The sequence below is a fragment of the Nuphar pumila genome, chromosome 15 (assembly GCF_984573655.1).
Source record: "Nuphar pumila chromosome 15, dmNupPumi1.hap1.1, whole genome shotgun sequence".
In the NCBI taxonomy this organism is placed as follows: domain Eukaryota; kingdom Viridiplantae; phylum Streptophyta; class Magnoliopsida; order Nymphaeales; family Nymphaeaceae; genus Nuphar; species Nuphar pumila.
The window spans coordinates 50,554,589-50,570,988 of NC_143263.1; the positions used below are offsets into that span (position 1 = coordinate 50,554,589).

At 44.4% G+C, this 16,400-nt stretch overlaps 1 protein-coding gene across 1 annotated transcript in view; it reads left to right on the plus strand.

Annotated features, from left to right (window-relative positions):
- LOC149815384 (NEDD8-activating enzyme E1 catalytic subunit-like) overlaps positions 1 to 16,120 on the plus strand; it is a 28,385-nt gene extending 12,265 nt beyond the window's left edge. The window contains exon 9 of the mRNA XM_089988235.1: positions 15,500 to 16,120. Coding sequence (XP_089844361.1) covers positions 15,500 to 15,790 — 291 coding nt within the window. The 3' untranslated portion in view covers positions 15,791 to 16,120. The remainder of the gene's footprint in view (positions 1 to 15,499) is intronic.
- Positions 16,121 to 16,400: the final 280 nt, after the last annotated feature.

Sequence of the window (16,400 nt, forward strand, 5' to 3'; positions counted from 1 at the left end):
GCCGCCATCGGATTCCTTCAGGATCTTCGTCGTCCGGAAGGTCACTATGACTGGCTGGATGAGAAGCGAAGTAGGAAGAAGGAAAGGAAGGACTAGATGGGGAATAAATTAGGAAGGGGGGGTTTCGGCTTGTGGGTGGGCAGCCCGTTGGTGAGGCATAGCCAACAGAAGGTCATCGGTCAGGTTTTGGCTGGCAGTTGTCCATCCCCTGGCTGAATTTTGGAAGATGAGGGAGGTCAGGTGGGAGAGAAAGAAGATAGGGAAGAAGGAAAAGGAGGGGAGGGAAAGGAAGAAGAGGGGGAGAGGGGGGTGTTCAGCTACCAGCAGCCAGGCCTATTGTCAGCCAGAGATGGCAAGTAGGTGGACTGTTTCCCCATCTGGCGGTGTTGGTGGTGGTGGTGATGGTGTGGAATTAGGGGAAGATGATGGTGGTGGAAGAGAAGAAAAGGGAAAAGAGGAAAGGGGAAGATGGTGGTGGTTGCAAGGGTTACAAGGGCAAGGAAAAATAAGGTGTTGTTGATGGTGAGTTACAGCGTGGTGAAACAGGAGCAGTTGCGATTGGCAGCCACGGTTGCCTCTAATCTGATGTGGCTGACAGCCACGGTTGCCTCTAATCTGATGTGGTTGACAGCCACCCTTGTATTAGATTGTGGCATGTGTTTGCAATCCACTTATGCTGCTCCTTGAAGAAGGATGGATCATGGTGATCACCAATAGGCTGATGCCATAAAGGGTCATTCAACAATGTTGCATCACTTGTCATTGATCGTTGCCGATCTCAGAAATTCTTTGTGTGGCTATATGTCATGTTTCGGTCAAGGTCCATTCTCTAGGTTAAACGCTTGATGAATCTTGAATCCATCAGGATCGTCACTCGAATGAGGTGATGATCTGTCGCTTTGAGGTCACTTTTGATGCAAATCCAATGACAGAGCCATAATGCATGAGTCCAAGATACATTTATGATGCAAAGCAGGACCGTCCCAAATCCATACAGCATGACCCAGGCATGGGACCGGACCCGCATGATGAGATCGACGATCAGACCAAGGTACTGAATTCAACCTCGAACACGGTGCCACGATGCAGGGATACACCCCTGCGTACATACCCTCGACGAGCGAAGAATGGAAGCAGTGCATCGCACGTCAACAGCCCCAGCAAGAGTTGAGAACATCGAGTCTCGGTCCTGGGTTCCGGACCCGAGATCCAGACCCAGTGTGCAACCTACATAGGCCGAGCCTTACACAGGGAGGTTTTTTAGAATAATTTTTGCCTCTGCGTTTTCTTCCTGTCACGTTCAGCCTACAACAACCTTTTGGATATCTGCATTTATTTTATTTTGATTCTAGTCGTTACTTTTCAGTTTCCTAGAATTTGTCCTCAGTATTCAATTATTATTCAAGTGTAGTTGTTATTTCTTTCAATAAATCATCAAGGTGGATCTAAGGTTCAGATCCCCAGCGCACAACCAGTTCCTTTTACGCAACAGTGATTTCCTGCACGATTGTTCGTGTGTAAGAGGCTCTTTCGCGTCGGCACCCACACGTGGTTGAACCCCGTTCCCGCGCTGTATCAAAGTGGTATCAGAGCACAACCCCTTCCTCTTTGGTCGACGGTATGACGCAAGAGGTGAGGAGACGATCCTGCGAGCGAGAATGAGTGCGAGGGATCGGGTACCATCAACGAAGACCCCATGATGCAGATGATCGATATGATGATGAAGATCCAGGAAAATCTGCTACACATAAGCAAGGATGTAGCCGTCATGTCAAAGCATTTTGATGGGATCGAAGGACGGATTGTTGTTCTTGAGTCGCCGGTGGAGCCGTGCGCGACATCAATGCTGAAAACGAGAGCAGGATTGGGTGACGGTGCAACCAGTCACGTAGATGCTACCGCAGCCGAACCAGTCCAGCCGATTTACCATGCATCTGGCCGCGCCACCGCTCAGCACTTGGTACATTTTCGTCACACAGACTCGGTAACGGCTGCGAATCAGGCAGTCGGAGCCCTCTAGCCGAACCAGGGGGTCATTGAATGTAAAACCCAAGTTTTTGAGGAAAAAAATCTTTTCGGACCCGGGTCGGATTCAGACCCGACCCGGATCCAATAACCCATTAGGGTTATAACACTCGATGCAGGGGGGAGGGTTTTATTTTAAAACCTTCTCTCCCACACTGCTTTCCTCTCTTCCTCCTTTTGCAGAAAGGGGAAACCCTTTGGGGTTTCCCGATCTGTCGCCCTCCCCATGTCTTTAAAGCGAGACGCAGGGACGAGGGGCCTCTCACTCGAAAGGCCCTCTCGCTTGCGCCTTCTCTCTCGTTTCCCTCTTTCGCCTACAAGCGAAAGTCATCGACAACACCACCGATCCTCCTCCCATCCGGCGTACCTCGATGACGTCGACCCTCGCAGGTAAGACACTATCTCTCTCTACCTCTGTCTTCTTCTCTTTCTCCCTCTGATTTCTCTTTCCCTCTGTTTTCCTTCCCCCTCTCTTGTTGCCAGAGGGCTGGCAAGAGGCCGGCGGCCCCTGCCGTGCCCTCCCTCTCCCTATCGCTTGAGCTTTTGTAGGCAGGGGTTTCGCCCCTACCGACTGTGTTCTTTTCGGTAGGGGAAAGGCCCCTGCTGACTGCTATTTTCTTGGCAGGGGCAAAGCCCCTACCGACCACTATATTTGCCCCTACCGATGGGTTTTTTTGGCGGGGGCTTTGCTTCTGCCGATTGCCTTTTCTGGCAGGGCAAAGCCCCTGCCGACTATCATTGCCTCTGGCAGGGGCTCCGCCCCTGCCGACTGTCTTCCTCGGTAGGGGCCAAACCCTTGTCGACTGTCATTATTTGCGACAGGGGCTTTTGCCTTGCCGATTGCCTTTTCTAGCAGGGGGTGTGCCCCTTGCCATTCGTTTTCCTGCCTCACGGTATGCTCTCAGGCAGGGGTTTCGCCCCTGCCGACTGTCGCTCCTGCAGAGGTTAGCCTGCCGATCCATTTGATCGCCAGAGGCTCACCCCTCTCCTTTCTGTCAGGCCGGAAGGTAGGGGTTGTGGCCCTGCCCTTTTTTTTTCTACTTTCGAGCAGACAGGCAGGCAAGGGCTGCACCGTGCCCCCTCGCACTGCTGTCGAGGATCGCGGAAAGGGGCTGCGCCCCTATCCCCTTTTTCGGTTAGGGGTCGCACCCTGGTCCACCCTCTTCCACTTCATAGGGTCGACCCCAATGCAGTCAACGCTTTTTGCGTTTTAATAATCACGTTTGTTTGTTTGCAGTTCACACGACAGATCCCGCTCTTGCCCCTTTGTCTTGTCTTACATCACCTACAGTCGTACGCACGCGTGATGACGCAACCTCCCGAGGTAGGGAAAAGAGAGGAAATGAGGAAGAAGAAGAGGGTTCCTCTTTTCCAACAACCCTTGTTCCACCATCATTCTTCTCTATTTTTCGATTTTTATCAAAGGTACGTGTTCTTTCTTTTAAATCATGTGAGAAATCGAATATCGATTCGATTTTCATGCAATATTTAGTGCAAATCCATGGTTAAAGAGTGATTCTATGTGTTTACTCTAGATTACATGGATGAGGATCCATAGATCCTCTTTTATATTAGTGTTTTTGGTTCTTTACACATAAAATTCTGTGTATGGGGTTTTTATACAAAAACAGACTCATATTGGGTTATGATCAAAATTTATTTCTGTTTGTTATGATCAAGATTTATGCTCGTATATACATACCTTAATCTACGTTTTCTGTTCTTGAATTTGGTTCATGCTGGATATAGTTTGAAAGACTTGATCGATGCTTATAAAACTGATTTTTTTTAGGTACAGTTAAGATCAATGCTTAGGTGATGATTAAGTTTGCAAAATTGTTTTCAAGTTCATTGACTCAGCAAATTGCATATGGCTATATACAGGTTCTCATATGAAAAGTGTTCATGTTATCCCTTGGTTTACATGTGTTAAAGATTTAGTTTTTCTTTCTACGCATGTGAATGTATGGACATGTGCATGTATTGAAAACATGGATCATGAAAGTTTATTGTTATTGCAATCACATGCTTATATACATGTTTTGCTAGAGGTGAATCAAGGAAAGAATGATATTTCTCTTGTGCTTAGAATCGACATGTTTTGCTTGATTAAGACATTAGTGCAAGGTTGTTTGCATATGCGTGTGCATACAGGGAATCGATGTATTTTGGCATGTACCTCATGGCGTGCGTGTTCACATATTTTAATTGGAACTGGTTCATGAATAAAAGTATGCATTTGACTTGAGTATGCATCCGAATTGAACAAAAACATGCTTATTAATATTTCGTGGCTTACACGTGATATATGTTGGTATTTCTGAATGTGCATATAAATTTCCAGAAGGTGTGGTGTGCATGTATTTTTTAGTTCTCGAGACATGTCAAGATTTGGAATTATTTATATGCTTTGACTTAATGTGACGTGCTTAAGCATCATACTATATGAAGTTTGTTTCAAATGCATGTGCATACATGCATTGATGTGTATTTTCGCATATACATAAATGCATGAGTTCACTTGTCTCAATTGAGATGATTCATGAGTGAATGCATGTATGTGGAATGAGTTCGTAAAGGCACATGCACATGAATGGCGAACACATGCATATGAATGTGACATATAATGCACATGGTTAAATTGACATATATAAATATGCATTTGGAAGCATGTTGACATCATTGCATACATTGCAATTTATGGTTTTTGTGTATGATACATCGATGGTCTAAATGAATCATCACAGGCCTGGAGAGCCTTGAGCTTTGATTGCTCTTTCTGTAATTGTTTAAATGCATCGCAAAAAGCACATTTATTTTTATTGCACTATATTGCACTATTCTGTGTGTTTCTATGAGCGGGAGTCCCGTGATGGTTCTCACAGGGGTAGATGCGAGCTTTTGCCTTGTTTCTGCATGTTGAATTGCAAAACTCAATAATTGACTTTTAATAAAAAGATAATGAATAAGGACAGTATAATATACGTTCTGGGATCTCCCATCTGCAGAATGAGGATCTTAGAGATCCGGTCTTGAGGAGACTGTGAGGATACAAAAACTCCGTGTGCTTTATTTTGTCTCATGAACCCGATATTTAGGTTCTTTCTCCTAGCCACGGTTTTAGGGAGAGTCCGCCAGTTGACCTGGGGGTGGTGTGTTTGACATAACTGTTGTTTTGATACTATGAAAGTAGCACTTGTGGGCGTGGGGTGCCCTTTGTGTCCTCGACATTAGATGTGGAGGTCTAATGTTCCGATGGATGATGTTGTTTCCTGATATCGGTCGAGAGCTAAGTTTGGAACCCAATAATAAAATATAAATTGTGTGTTAAGCTATTCTGGGAACCTAACTTGACCTTATGGATTTTACCTGTTTGGTGTATCCGCGGGCAACGGTAATTAAAAAGAGGAACTTAAATTGTATGCATTTAATAGGGCATGCATATGCATAGAGAAATTTTAATGAAAGATAATGAAATGTTCATGCATTGCACATAAATCATGCATATTCCTGCTATGCATCAGAACATGCATATGATATTTGCTCCTTTAATTGTTACATGTTGGTGGATACATGATGTTTAATCTCTAATGTCTTGCTTACTTAAATTGTGATTCATGCTGTTGTTTAATGATTCTTCATACTGAGAAATTATTTCTTATTGCATGGATACTTAATTGAAATTATGAAGTTGTCATAATTGTTTTCCTCTAAATGATTGCATGAAATCTTATTTGTATTCGTTATGCTCACTTGTTTCATTAGAAGCACCTGTGCTCAGGATTTCAGTTTTGACACCCTTATTCTATGTTTTTTCGTAGTCGCAGGTGAGCAGTAAAGCGATTGGTTTCTGAGAGAGTTATGAGTGTCACATTCTTGCTGGACGGTTCACAGAGGGAGAGTGTGGCTCGTTTTTTCATTATTTACTTTTATGTCATTTAAATAACTCTGATATGTTTCTTACAATTGTTGCTTAAACATTCTTTCTTTCAAATAAATGAATAATGATTTGGTTTGGTATGGATGATAAGTATAAGCTCTATTGTGGTGTTTGGTTATCCAATGGGGAGTGAAACTGTAAAGGCCCCTGATTTCTGGGATTGTTTCCGCACATGTTTAAAAAAATAAATAAATAAATTCTGCATTTTTCAAGGCATATGAGTGGGGGTCGTTAAAGGTTTGGTATCAGAGCCACCACAAAATCTTACACTTTTATCATCTTTTTTAGCATTAAGTTTTTAAATTTTGGTAAGTGAGTCATGTTCTGAAGTGTCAGCAAGTCTTGCCTCGTACTCCAGAGTAGTCTCCTTCATTGGTAAGGCTATTTAATACTTTTATTTAAAGCATATAAACTCTTTATGATTGATTGCATTCATAGTTTAAATTTTTATTCGGTGTGAATTTAAAAGTCTGTGTGATTGTATGAAAGTAGTCTGTCTGGGATCAATCCTGAGGGGTTGAGGATGTAATATCGCGTATTTTCGTACTTAGTTATTTCAGGAGATTTTCGAAAATTTGGCTAAGTCTAGGAGAAAAAATCGTTTGAGGCTCGATTTTTAGACCGATGTCTGGGCTTGGCTCAGGTCCTATCGACATGGTTGTAACGAGCCAATCGAAGCGAGATAAAGAGTTTTATTTTCGACCTTTAAATTCAAGCGATATCCGAGCGAAATTCGGGTTATTTTTGAGTGAAATTCAAAATTTGGTATTCGTGTAGCATATCGTTGGATGCGTCTCAGAATTTTGAGCGCTATGATATTTTACTTTTTTGAATTCGAGTCCCGGTTTGCCCGAAAATTGCATTTTTTTTGAAAATTGAGCAATTAGTCAAAATGGATTCGGAGTTGGATTGGATTGGATCCAAGGCCTACGATCCAAACTAATATGGTTTTGGGTCTTATTTAAGTCCTACGTAAATATGGATTTGATCCAGATCTTGATTCATTTCTGTTTTGGGTTTGGATCTTGGATCCGAATCCAAGCCCAATGTTTTATCAACTTTAAATTCAATATAAATCCTTAATTCAGAGTTTAATAAGGTTGATTGAGATAGCTAGTTATGAATTTATATATTTCGCTTTCTGTTGTAGAACGGTTAGAGAATCAAATCTTTATTGATCTCAGATCTTGATATGAGGTTACCCTTGGGTCTTTTGAGGAAAGATGGGGTCATTCTGAGAATGACACCTTAAGCGAAGTCATGACAGCTGGCCGCACAAGGCCTTGAGATATGAGAATAAGTTAAGGTTATTTCAGACAAAGAGTCTGTTAGAAATAGCAATGACAACAAATGATAACCTGATTATGATAAAATACAGAGACCCCATTTAAGAAACAAAAGTTTATTAAGAAAATCACGCATATATTTTGTCCAACTGAAACCTTTCTCAGGAACTCATTATGAGTCGCCTTGATTACTTTAAAAGCATACGTGTTTGGGATCACTCCCACATGTGGTGCATCCTTGTTAACATTGATTAACTAAGAACATGATCTTCGCGGATAATCTTTAAATAAAATTTCGCGGACGAAATTCTTTTAAGGGGGGTAAGATGTAAAACCCAAGTTTTTGAGGAAAAAAAAATCTTTTCGGACCCGGGTCGGATCCGGACCCCACCTGGATCTGATAACCCATTAGGGTTATAACACTCGACGCAGGGGCGAGGGTTTTATTTTAAAACCTTCTCCCCCACGCTGCTTTCCCCCCTTCCTCCTTCTGCAGAAAGGGGAAACTCTTAGGGGTTTCCCGATTTGTCGCCCTCCCCATGTCTTTAAAGCGAGATGCAGGGACGAGGGGCCTCTCACTCGAAAGGCCCTCTCGCCTGCGCCTTCTCTCTTGTTTCCCTCTTTCGCCTCCAAGCGAAAGTCATCGACAACACCACCGATCCCCCTCCCGTCCGGCGTACCTCGATGATGCCCACCCTGCTGCGCCTTCGAGCAGGGACGTCGACCCTCACAGGTAAGACACTATCTCTCTCTACCTCTGTCTTCTTCTCTTTCTCCCTTTGATTTCTCTTTCCCTTCCCCCTCTCTTGTTGTCGGAGGGCTCGCAAGAGGCCGGCGGCCCCTGCCGTGCCCTCCCTCTCCCTATCGTCTGAGCTTTTGTAGGCAGGGGCTTCGCCCCTGCCGACTGTGTTCTTTTCGGCAGGGGCAAGGCCCCTGCTAACTGCTATTTTCCTAGCAGGTGCAAAGCCCCTGCTGACCACTATATTCCTGGTAGGGGCTTTGCCCCTGCCAACTGTGTTCCGGCAGGGGCAAGGCCCCTGCCGACGAGTTTTTTTGGCGGGGGCTTTGCTCCTGCCGATTGCCTTTTCTGACAGGGGCAAAGCCTTTGCTGACTATCACTGCCTCCGACAGGGGCTCCACCCTTGCCGACTGTCTTCCTCGGCAGGGGCCAAACCCTTGTCGACTGTCATTATTTGCGACAGGGGCTTTTGCCCTGCCGAGTGTCTCTTTTGGCAGGGGGCGTGCCCTCTGCCATTCGTTTTCCTGCCTCACGGTATGCTCTCAGGCAGGGGTTTCACCCTTGCCGATTGTCGCTCCTACAGAGGTTAGCCTGCAGATCCATTTGATCGGCAGGGGCTCACCCCTCTCCTTTCCGTCAGGCCGGCTGGTAGGGGCTGTGCCCCTGCTCTTTTTTTTCTACTTTCGAGCAGGCGGGCAAGGGCTGCACCGTGCCCCCTCACACTGCTGTCGAGGATCGCGGACAGGGGCTGCGCCCCTATCCCCTTTTTCGGTCAGGGGATAGGGGCGCAACCCCTGTCCGCGACCCAAACTTACATCGGACCCGGACGAAGTTCCAGTTTGAATTTGAGTCGGGTCAAAACCAGACCCATCCTGTTATGGATCAAGGATCGAGTTCTAACCAGGCCTTTTCCTACTATAACTCGATCCATGATCCTACCTATCCCATTATGGGTTCGACGAATAGCTCAGGTCTTGACCCGATCCAGATTCAATCGGGTGAGTCATCCCAGTACTACACAAACCAGACCCAATACCCATACCAAACCCCAAACCCGTCCCCGATCCAGAACCATGCCCCATACCCGACACACTACCCCTACCCCTACCCTAACCCAACCCATAACCCATATTACCCCATTCCAACCAACCCAGAACCCGTGAACCGAGCAACCCTTCCACCTTTAGTAGGACCCCCTACTATACCGGTGCCTCAACGCCGGCCGTAGATGGCTCCCACCCAAGGGCGGGCCAGACCGAGACAACTTCAAGCAGTGGCTACACAGATCCCGTATGGGCCAGCGTGACCTGAGCGCCGACCACATGTCAATGGAATCCGTCAGCATCAGCCTCCAGTCGAGCAGTACCATGACGAAGATGACACTGCCATGATGGACGATGAAGCCTTCTGGAACGTATACCCTGCAGGAATGGTAGAACCTCGTCAGCAAAGAGCGTCAGAGCACCCCTCCACCTACGGGGTGAAGCTGGACCTTTCAGAGTTCGCGGGACGATTCAACGCGGAGCAGTTCTTCGACTCGGTCTATGCCGTGTAGTTTTTCTTCGATTACCACTCTGTAGCTGAGCACCGTCGTGCCTCTCTAACGTTCACTCGATTGAGGGGCCTAGCGAACGCCAGGGGCAGGAGCGTGTGCAAACATGGGAAGGGCTGCAAAGATTGATGCAATCCAAGTTTGTGCCATCGGATCACGCCGAGAGAGCCTACAAGGAATACCTGACCCTACGTCAAGGCACCCGTACCGTGGCAGAATACACTGCTTAGTTCCATCATCTATCCCTGCGAGTGCAGATCGAGGAGACTGCCTGGTCACGAGGTATATTTCTGGTCTCCGTCGTGCTATTTATGATGATTTCAGTTGTGTCACATTCGAGTCATTGGATCAGGCCAGCAGTTATGCAATAAATGTGGAGGAAAAATTGAAAAGGAGGTAGGAGTACAGAGTCTCCTGGAGTGACCAGTCCGGTCGACCCAAGTTTAGTTTCCCAACCAGGGGAGCGAGCTCCCCTAGGAAGGATGACTCAAAGTCTACCCCAAGAGTAGACCCTAGCAAGTCTGACCAGTTCGGCCCAGCATACCATACCAGATCCAAGGCCAAGCCTGGTGAGTCTACCATCCGTTGTTTTAGGTGTCAGCAGTTAGGACACGTAGCGTCCAAGTGCCCCACGTGAACAAGAACGCCCATTACATCGAGGGTATTGTTGAGTCAGCATCAGATAGTGAGAGTGAGGGCGAGTCATCGGTCGCGAGAGAGAATGAGAATGAGAGGAAAGTCGTAGAGTTCGACGGTAACGTCGAAAATTTGGTCCATCTGTCATGTTTTGACCGCACCCCGAGAGTCGACCCCTGCAAGATGGTTGCAGAACAACATTTTTAGGACCCGGTGCAACTGTGAGGGTCATGCGTGTAATGTTATCATTGACACTAGGGCTTGTGAGAACATGGTTTTCGAAAGTGTCGTGTCCACCCTGAATCTGAAAACGGAGAAATTGTCCCAACCATTTAAGATGGCGTGGTTCAAAAGAGGAAACGAGGTTTCCATTACTCAGCGTTGTCTAGTTCGGTTCTCTATGAGGGAGCATTACCACGATCAGCGTTGTCTAGCCCCTATGAGTGCGTGTCATATTCTTTTGGGACATCCTTAGCAGTTTGATCGCAAGACCATTCACGATGGTCGTAGGAACACATACTCATTTATTTTTAAGGGTCATAAAATAATCCTTCTCCCTATCAAGGAGATCGGTTTTCCCACTGTGGATAAGCCTGAGTGAGGTCCCTGACTCGCTGGTCTATCATACCAGACTTTCTTGAGCCATTGTAGGAAGGACGGTTATTGTTATGCCCTGGTGGCTAAGTCGTCTATGATTACGTCGTTGCCCGTTCCCGCGGACATCGTGCTTCTTGTTGAGGAGTTTCGCGACATTATGCCAGATGACCTTTCTGATGGTCCGCCTTCGATGAGGGTGGTGCAACATGCCATTGATTTTGTCTCGGGGTTGAGTCTACCTAGCCTCCCCGCGTATCGCATGAATCCATCTGAGCATGTCGAGTTGTTGAGACAGGTTCAAGAGTTACTGTAAAAGGGTTTTATTCGTGAGAGTGTGAGCCCTTGCGCAGTGCCCACCCTGCTCACTTCTAAGAAAGATGGGTCCATGCGCATGTGTGTCGACAGTAGAGCGATCAATCGCACACTGTCAAATACCGTTTTCCCATTCTCCGGTTGGATGACATGTTTGATATGTTGGTCGGTGCCTCTATTTTCTCCAAAATCGATTTAAAAAGTGGGTACCACCAAATCCGTACTCGAGAGGGGGATGAGTGAAAAACGACATTCAAGACACATGATGGATTGTATGAGTAGTTAGTCATGCCATTTGGGTTATCAAATGCTCCGAGTACTTTCATGAACATGATGACCCAAGTGTTGCGTCCTTGTATAGGAAAGTTCGTCGTTGTATATTTTGATGATATTTTGGTTTATAGTTCTTCGTTGTCTGATCATTTGAGTCATTTGCGTCAAGTCCTAGAGATTTTAAGGAAGGAGAAGCTGTATGTCAATGCCAAAAAGTGTGAGTTTATGACGTCAAGTGTGATATTTTTGGGTTTTATTGTGTCGTCTAATGGAGTTAAGGCTGATCCCGCCAAAGTCTGTGCGATTGTAGAATGGCCTGCCCCAAGGACTATAGAAGAGATCCGTAGTTTCCACGGGCTAGTCACTTTCTACTATCGTTTCGTAAGGAACTTTAGCACTCTCATGGCCCCTATCACGGAATGCCTAAAGAGTACCAATTTTCATTTGACTTCAGCCGCGGGCAAAGCCTTCACGCTCATCAAAGAAAAAATGATTAGTGCCCCCATTCTAGCCCTCCCTGATTTTAGCGCAGTTTTTGAGGTTGAGTGCGATATCTCTAAAGTGAGAATTGGTGTCGTCTTGAGTCAAAACCGTAGGCCTATTGCATTCTTTAGTGAAAAGCTGACTCAGTCGAGATGCCAATATTTTACTTATGATATCGAGTTTTATGTCGTTGTACAAGCCTTTCGTTATTTGAGGCACTATCTCATTTATAAGGAGTTTGTCTTGTACACGGATCATGAGGCGTTAAAGTATCTAAACAGTCAGAAGAAGTTGAGTGTGAGGCACGCCAAGTGGGCCAGTTTCTTGCAAGAGTACACTTTTACGATTCACCATCAATTAGGTACTCTGAACAAAGTAGTTGACGCACTTAGCAGGAAAAATAGTCTTTTAATGACTATGTTCATGTAAGTAATTGGGTTTGAGCAGTGCAAGGAGTTGTACCCGTCGGATCCTGATTTTCAGCAGGTCTGGGAAATATGCCTCTCCTCTACCAGCACGACAGACCCACAATTCATTATACATAACGGTTACTTCTTTCGAGGTAATAAGCTATGTGTGCCCGCCTTCTCTCTTAGACTACAATTGATTTCTGAGTTACATGAAGGGGGACTAGCTGGGCATTTTGGACATGATAAGACGTTTGCACTGTTAGATGAACGATACTTTTGGCCCAAAATGCGCAAAAATATTGTCAAGTTTGTCCAAAGTTGTAAAGTATGTCAAGTGTCCAAGGGTCAACGTCAGAATAGTAGTTTGTATACTCCTTTGCCCATCCCTGAGCGGCCTTGTGAACACATTTTCATGAATTTTATTGTGGGTCTTCCTAGAACCTTGCGTCGTTTTGATTCCATCCTAGTCGGTGTTGACCGGTTTTCCAAAATGACTATCTTTGTCCCGTGTAAGCGAACCACTGACGCCTCATTAGTAGCTTCGTACTACTTCAAGGATGTGGCCCGCTTTCATGGATTTCCTCACACGATCACCTCAGATCGTGACACTCGTTTTATGAGTCATTTCTGAAAATCGTTATGGGCTTTATTGAAAACCAAACTCCAGTTCAACAGTGCATACCACCCACAGACCGATGGCCAAACCGAAGTCGTTAACCGCACCTTAGGGAACCTACTAAGGAGTCTAGTTGGGGAGAATGTCAAAACATGTGACCTAGTCTTGCCGCAAGGCGAGTTCGCCTACAACAGTTTCATCAACCGGTCCACAGGCAAGTCTCATTTTCAATTTGTTTATGAGCGTTCACCAACCCATGTGGTAGATCTAGCACCTGTGTCTAGTCTCTCAGTCCCAGACGCATTTGATGTCATTGAATACATGTGTGATATTCACAGACAAGTCCAAGCCAAACTTGTTGAAAGTTACAAAGCCTACAAAGCTTTCGTGGACCAAGGTCGTTGTGATGTTCAGTTTCAAGTAGGTCAGTTAGTATGGGTCTACCTGCATCCTGAGCGTTTCTCAATGGGTACTTATGATAAGCTGAGTCCTAAGAAATATAGCCCTTTCAAGATCGTCCGAATGCCTACCTCCTCGAACTGCTCGAAGATTGACTCATTTCGCCTATCTTCAATGTGTCTGATCTATATGCTTACTGTGGCGACAACAAGTCATCAGAGCCGACTTCTTCCCAACCAGGGGAGAATGATGCAAAGCAAGACCGTCCCAGATTCATACAGCATGACCCATGCATGGGACCGGACCCACACGATGGGATCGACGATAAGACCAAGGTACTGGATCCGACCTCGAACACGGTGCCACGATGCAAGGATACACCCTTGCGTACATACTCTCGGCGAGCGAAGAATGGAAGCAGTGCAACGCACGTCAACAGCCCCAACAGGAGTTGAGAGCATTGGGTCTCGGTCCCAGATTCCGGACCCGAGATCCAGACCCGGTGCACAGCCTATATAGGCCGAGCCTTAGGGTTACACAAGGAGGTTTTTTGGAATATTTTTTGCCTCTGCGTTTTCTTCCTGTCACGTTCAGCCTACAACAGCCTTTTGGATATCTACATTTATTTTATTTTGATTCCAGTCGTTACTTTTCAGTTTCCTAGAATTTGTCCTGACTATTCAATTATTATTCAAGTGTAGTTATTTCTTTCAATAAATCATCAAGATGGATCGAAGGTTCAGATCCTCAGTGCACAACCAGTTCCTTTTATGCAACAGTGATTTCCGGCACGACTGTTCGGGGGTTGCGAGAGGCTCTTTCGCATCGACACCCACAAGTGGTTGAGCCCCGTTCCCGTGCTGCATCAATTTATGAATCCATTTCATTCTTTTGGATTTTTCATAAAATTTGAATCTTAGCTAGGATTTGAATCGATATCAGATCCAGATTAGATTAAGGTTTTTGGTTTTTGCCTATAAATGCTCATTGTAATGGATTTTCATTAGTAATGAATGAATGAATTTTATGAGTATTTTCGTTAATTTTTTTTCTAATTTCTAATGGAGCTTAACTTGATTAGGGTAACATAACATAGATTGTGGTCGTAAATTATAGATTTCTGCATATTTAGCAATGGATTTGCATCAAAAGGAAAGCTTTTTGTTTTGGTCAAACAATGTTTGAGATGCTGCCACAAAGGAAAGGTTTTTTGTTTGGTAAAACCATATCTAAAATTGGCTCAACCATTAATAGCAAAGTATTCATGCGAAAAAGTAAGAAACAAAAACACGCTACTACCAGTTTTCAGCTGTGGCAAGACTAGATATAGGTATTCGAAAGGAATGCTACCTTTTGATGTGTTGCCAAGTCCACCAGTTTCTGGCATCGTGATGCTAGAAACTGCTAGTGTGTTGGCCATTATATTTGTGCAGAGAGAGAGAGGTCTTGGATTGGATGGTAGCTGTTCCATCAGTGCCAAATACCAAGTTTCAATTGAATTGGCATAAAAAAACCCGTTGAAAATAAGCATTTTTAATACCCAATATAGATGTGAGTCGAGGATCAATATATGCTTTCTGTAAGGTGTGGATGTGATTCCAGAATCAAAGACTCTATCAGACTTGGGCACAGTCCCGTACAACCTGGCTGCCTGCTATCTTGACTAGCAATAATTGGTACTAAAAAATGCTGGTGGTATTATGGTTGAGCTGCCTTGGGTGGCTCACTCTAATGTGAATTTTTAAGTCTTGGATAAGTTCTCTTTTGTTATGTCAATCACATAATTGATTAGATTACAATATGAAGTTTATAAATAAATTTCCCATTGTTTGGCGAGTTTTAAGCAAAAAGTAAGCCTTCTCAACATTTTAATATTTTCTTTTCAAGCCTTCTGTTGTTTGACATGAATAGCTTCCTATAGATCACTGCTTTCTATGCTTGTTTTATGATATCGAATGCTGATGTAAATCTGACCATAAAGTTTGCAGAAAGATGTTTTTGCTTTGATTAATATATGCTCCTAAATAGCATATCTACAATTCTGCCTATGATGAAATGTTCTCTCTCAAATGCAGATTAGCTTGTTTTGCATGTCACAGTTGTTTTTCAGTCTGCATTGCATTATGGCTTAGAGATGATGCATGTAAACTCTTACAGTGAAAATTGCTTTCCTTTTGTTGTGTGGTAACCTAAGTTTTTCTTTTTCTGCTTTTGTTCTTTTGCCAAGCTAGTTTATTGATCTCGTTGGAGAACACCCAAGACTACTCCTACGGAAACTAAGTGTGGTATATCGAGGCAAAAATCTATACATGCAGGCACCACCTGTATTAGAAGAAATGACAAGATCGAACTTACAACTTCCCCTTTTTGAACTTATGGGTAAAGTTCCCAAGGATGCGGTCCATGTTACTGGTACCACAAGTGTGGGTGACAGGAAAACATCATGTGTTAGAAAATTGCGAGTTGTCTTCAAAGGAATTATAGAAGGCGTTACAGATATGGATACGACAGCTATGGCATGAGTCACACCCTCCTCATCTTCACTTTGGGATGTAGACAAATTTTCAAAGAAAGAAACCTTGTGATCAAGCAAACGCTAGGTGCAGCGGCATGAAAATTTGAAGTCAATAAGTTGATCAAGCTTTTGCATTTGCAGTTTACCAATCTGCTGATGGTCAGATGAGGTGCAGGTTAAAAGCTGTCAAAAGTGCTTACAAAAAAAAACTGAGGTGTTAGGAAAAGAGAATCTACTGGGATTTGTAAAAGTTCAATGAACATGGTTTTTTTGTTCTCTTTTCCATTCATGCATAATATTTTTATCAGCTTGTTAAATCCTTTCAAGTTTTTTTGGACTCTTTGTTTAGTCAAGATTACTTATATATGGGATGTCACTCATTCGAAACCCACTGGTGTGCATTCCTTCTTGGGAGGCCAAAACTGGGTGGGCAAGTGGGTCTTGGGGTTTTACTCCTGTAAGCTTGAGGTGATTTTTCATGGTTATCCAAAAGAGGAAAAAAAAACTGAGGGCTCTACTTGTCTAGTAGGGGTGACCCATGAATATCACCAAACCACCTAGAAATGTAAAACATGTGTTAGAGACAAGATGATTTTAGTGATTACCAATCTTAACAT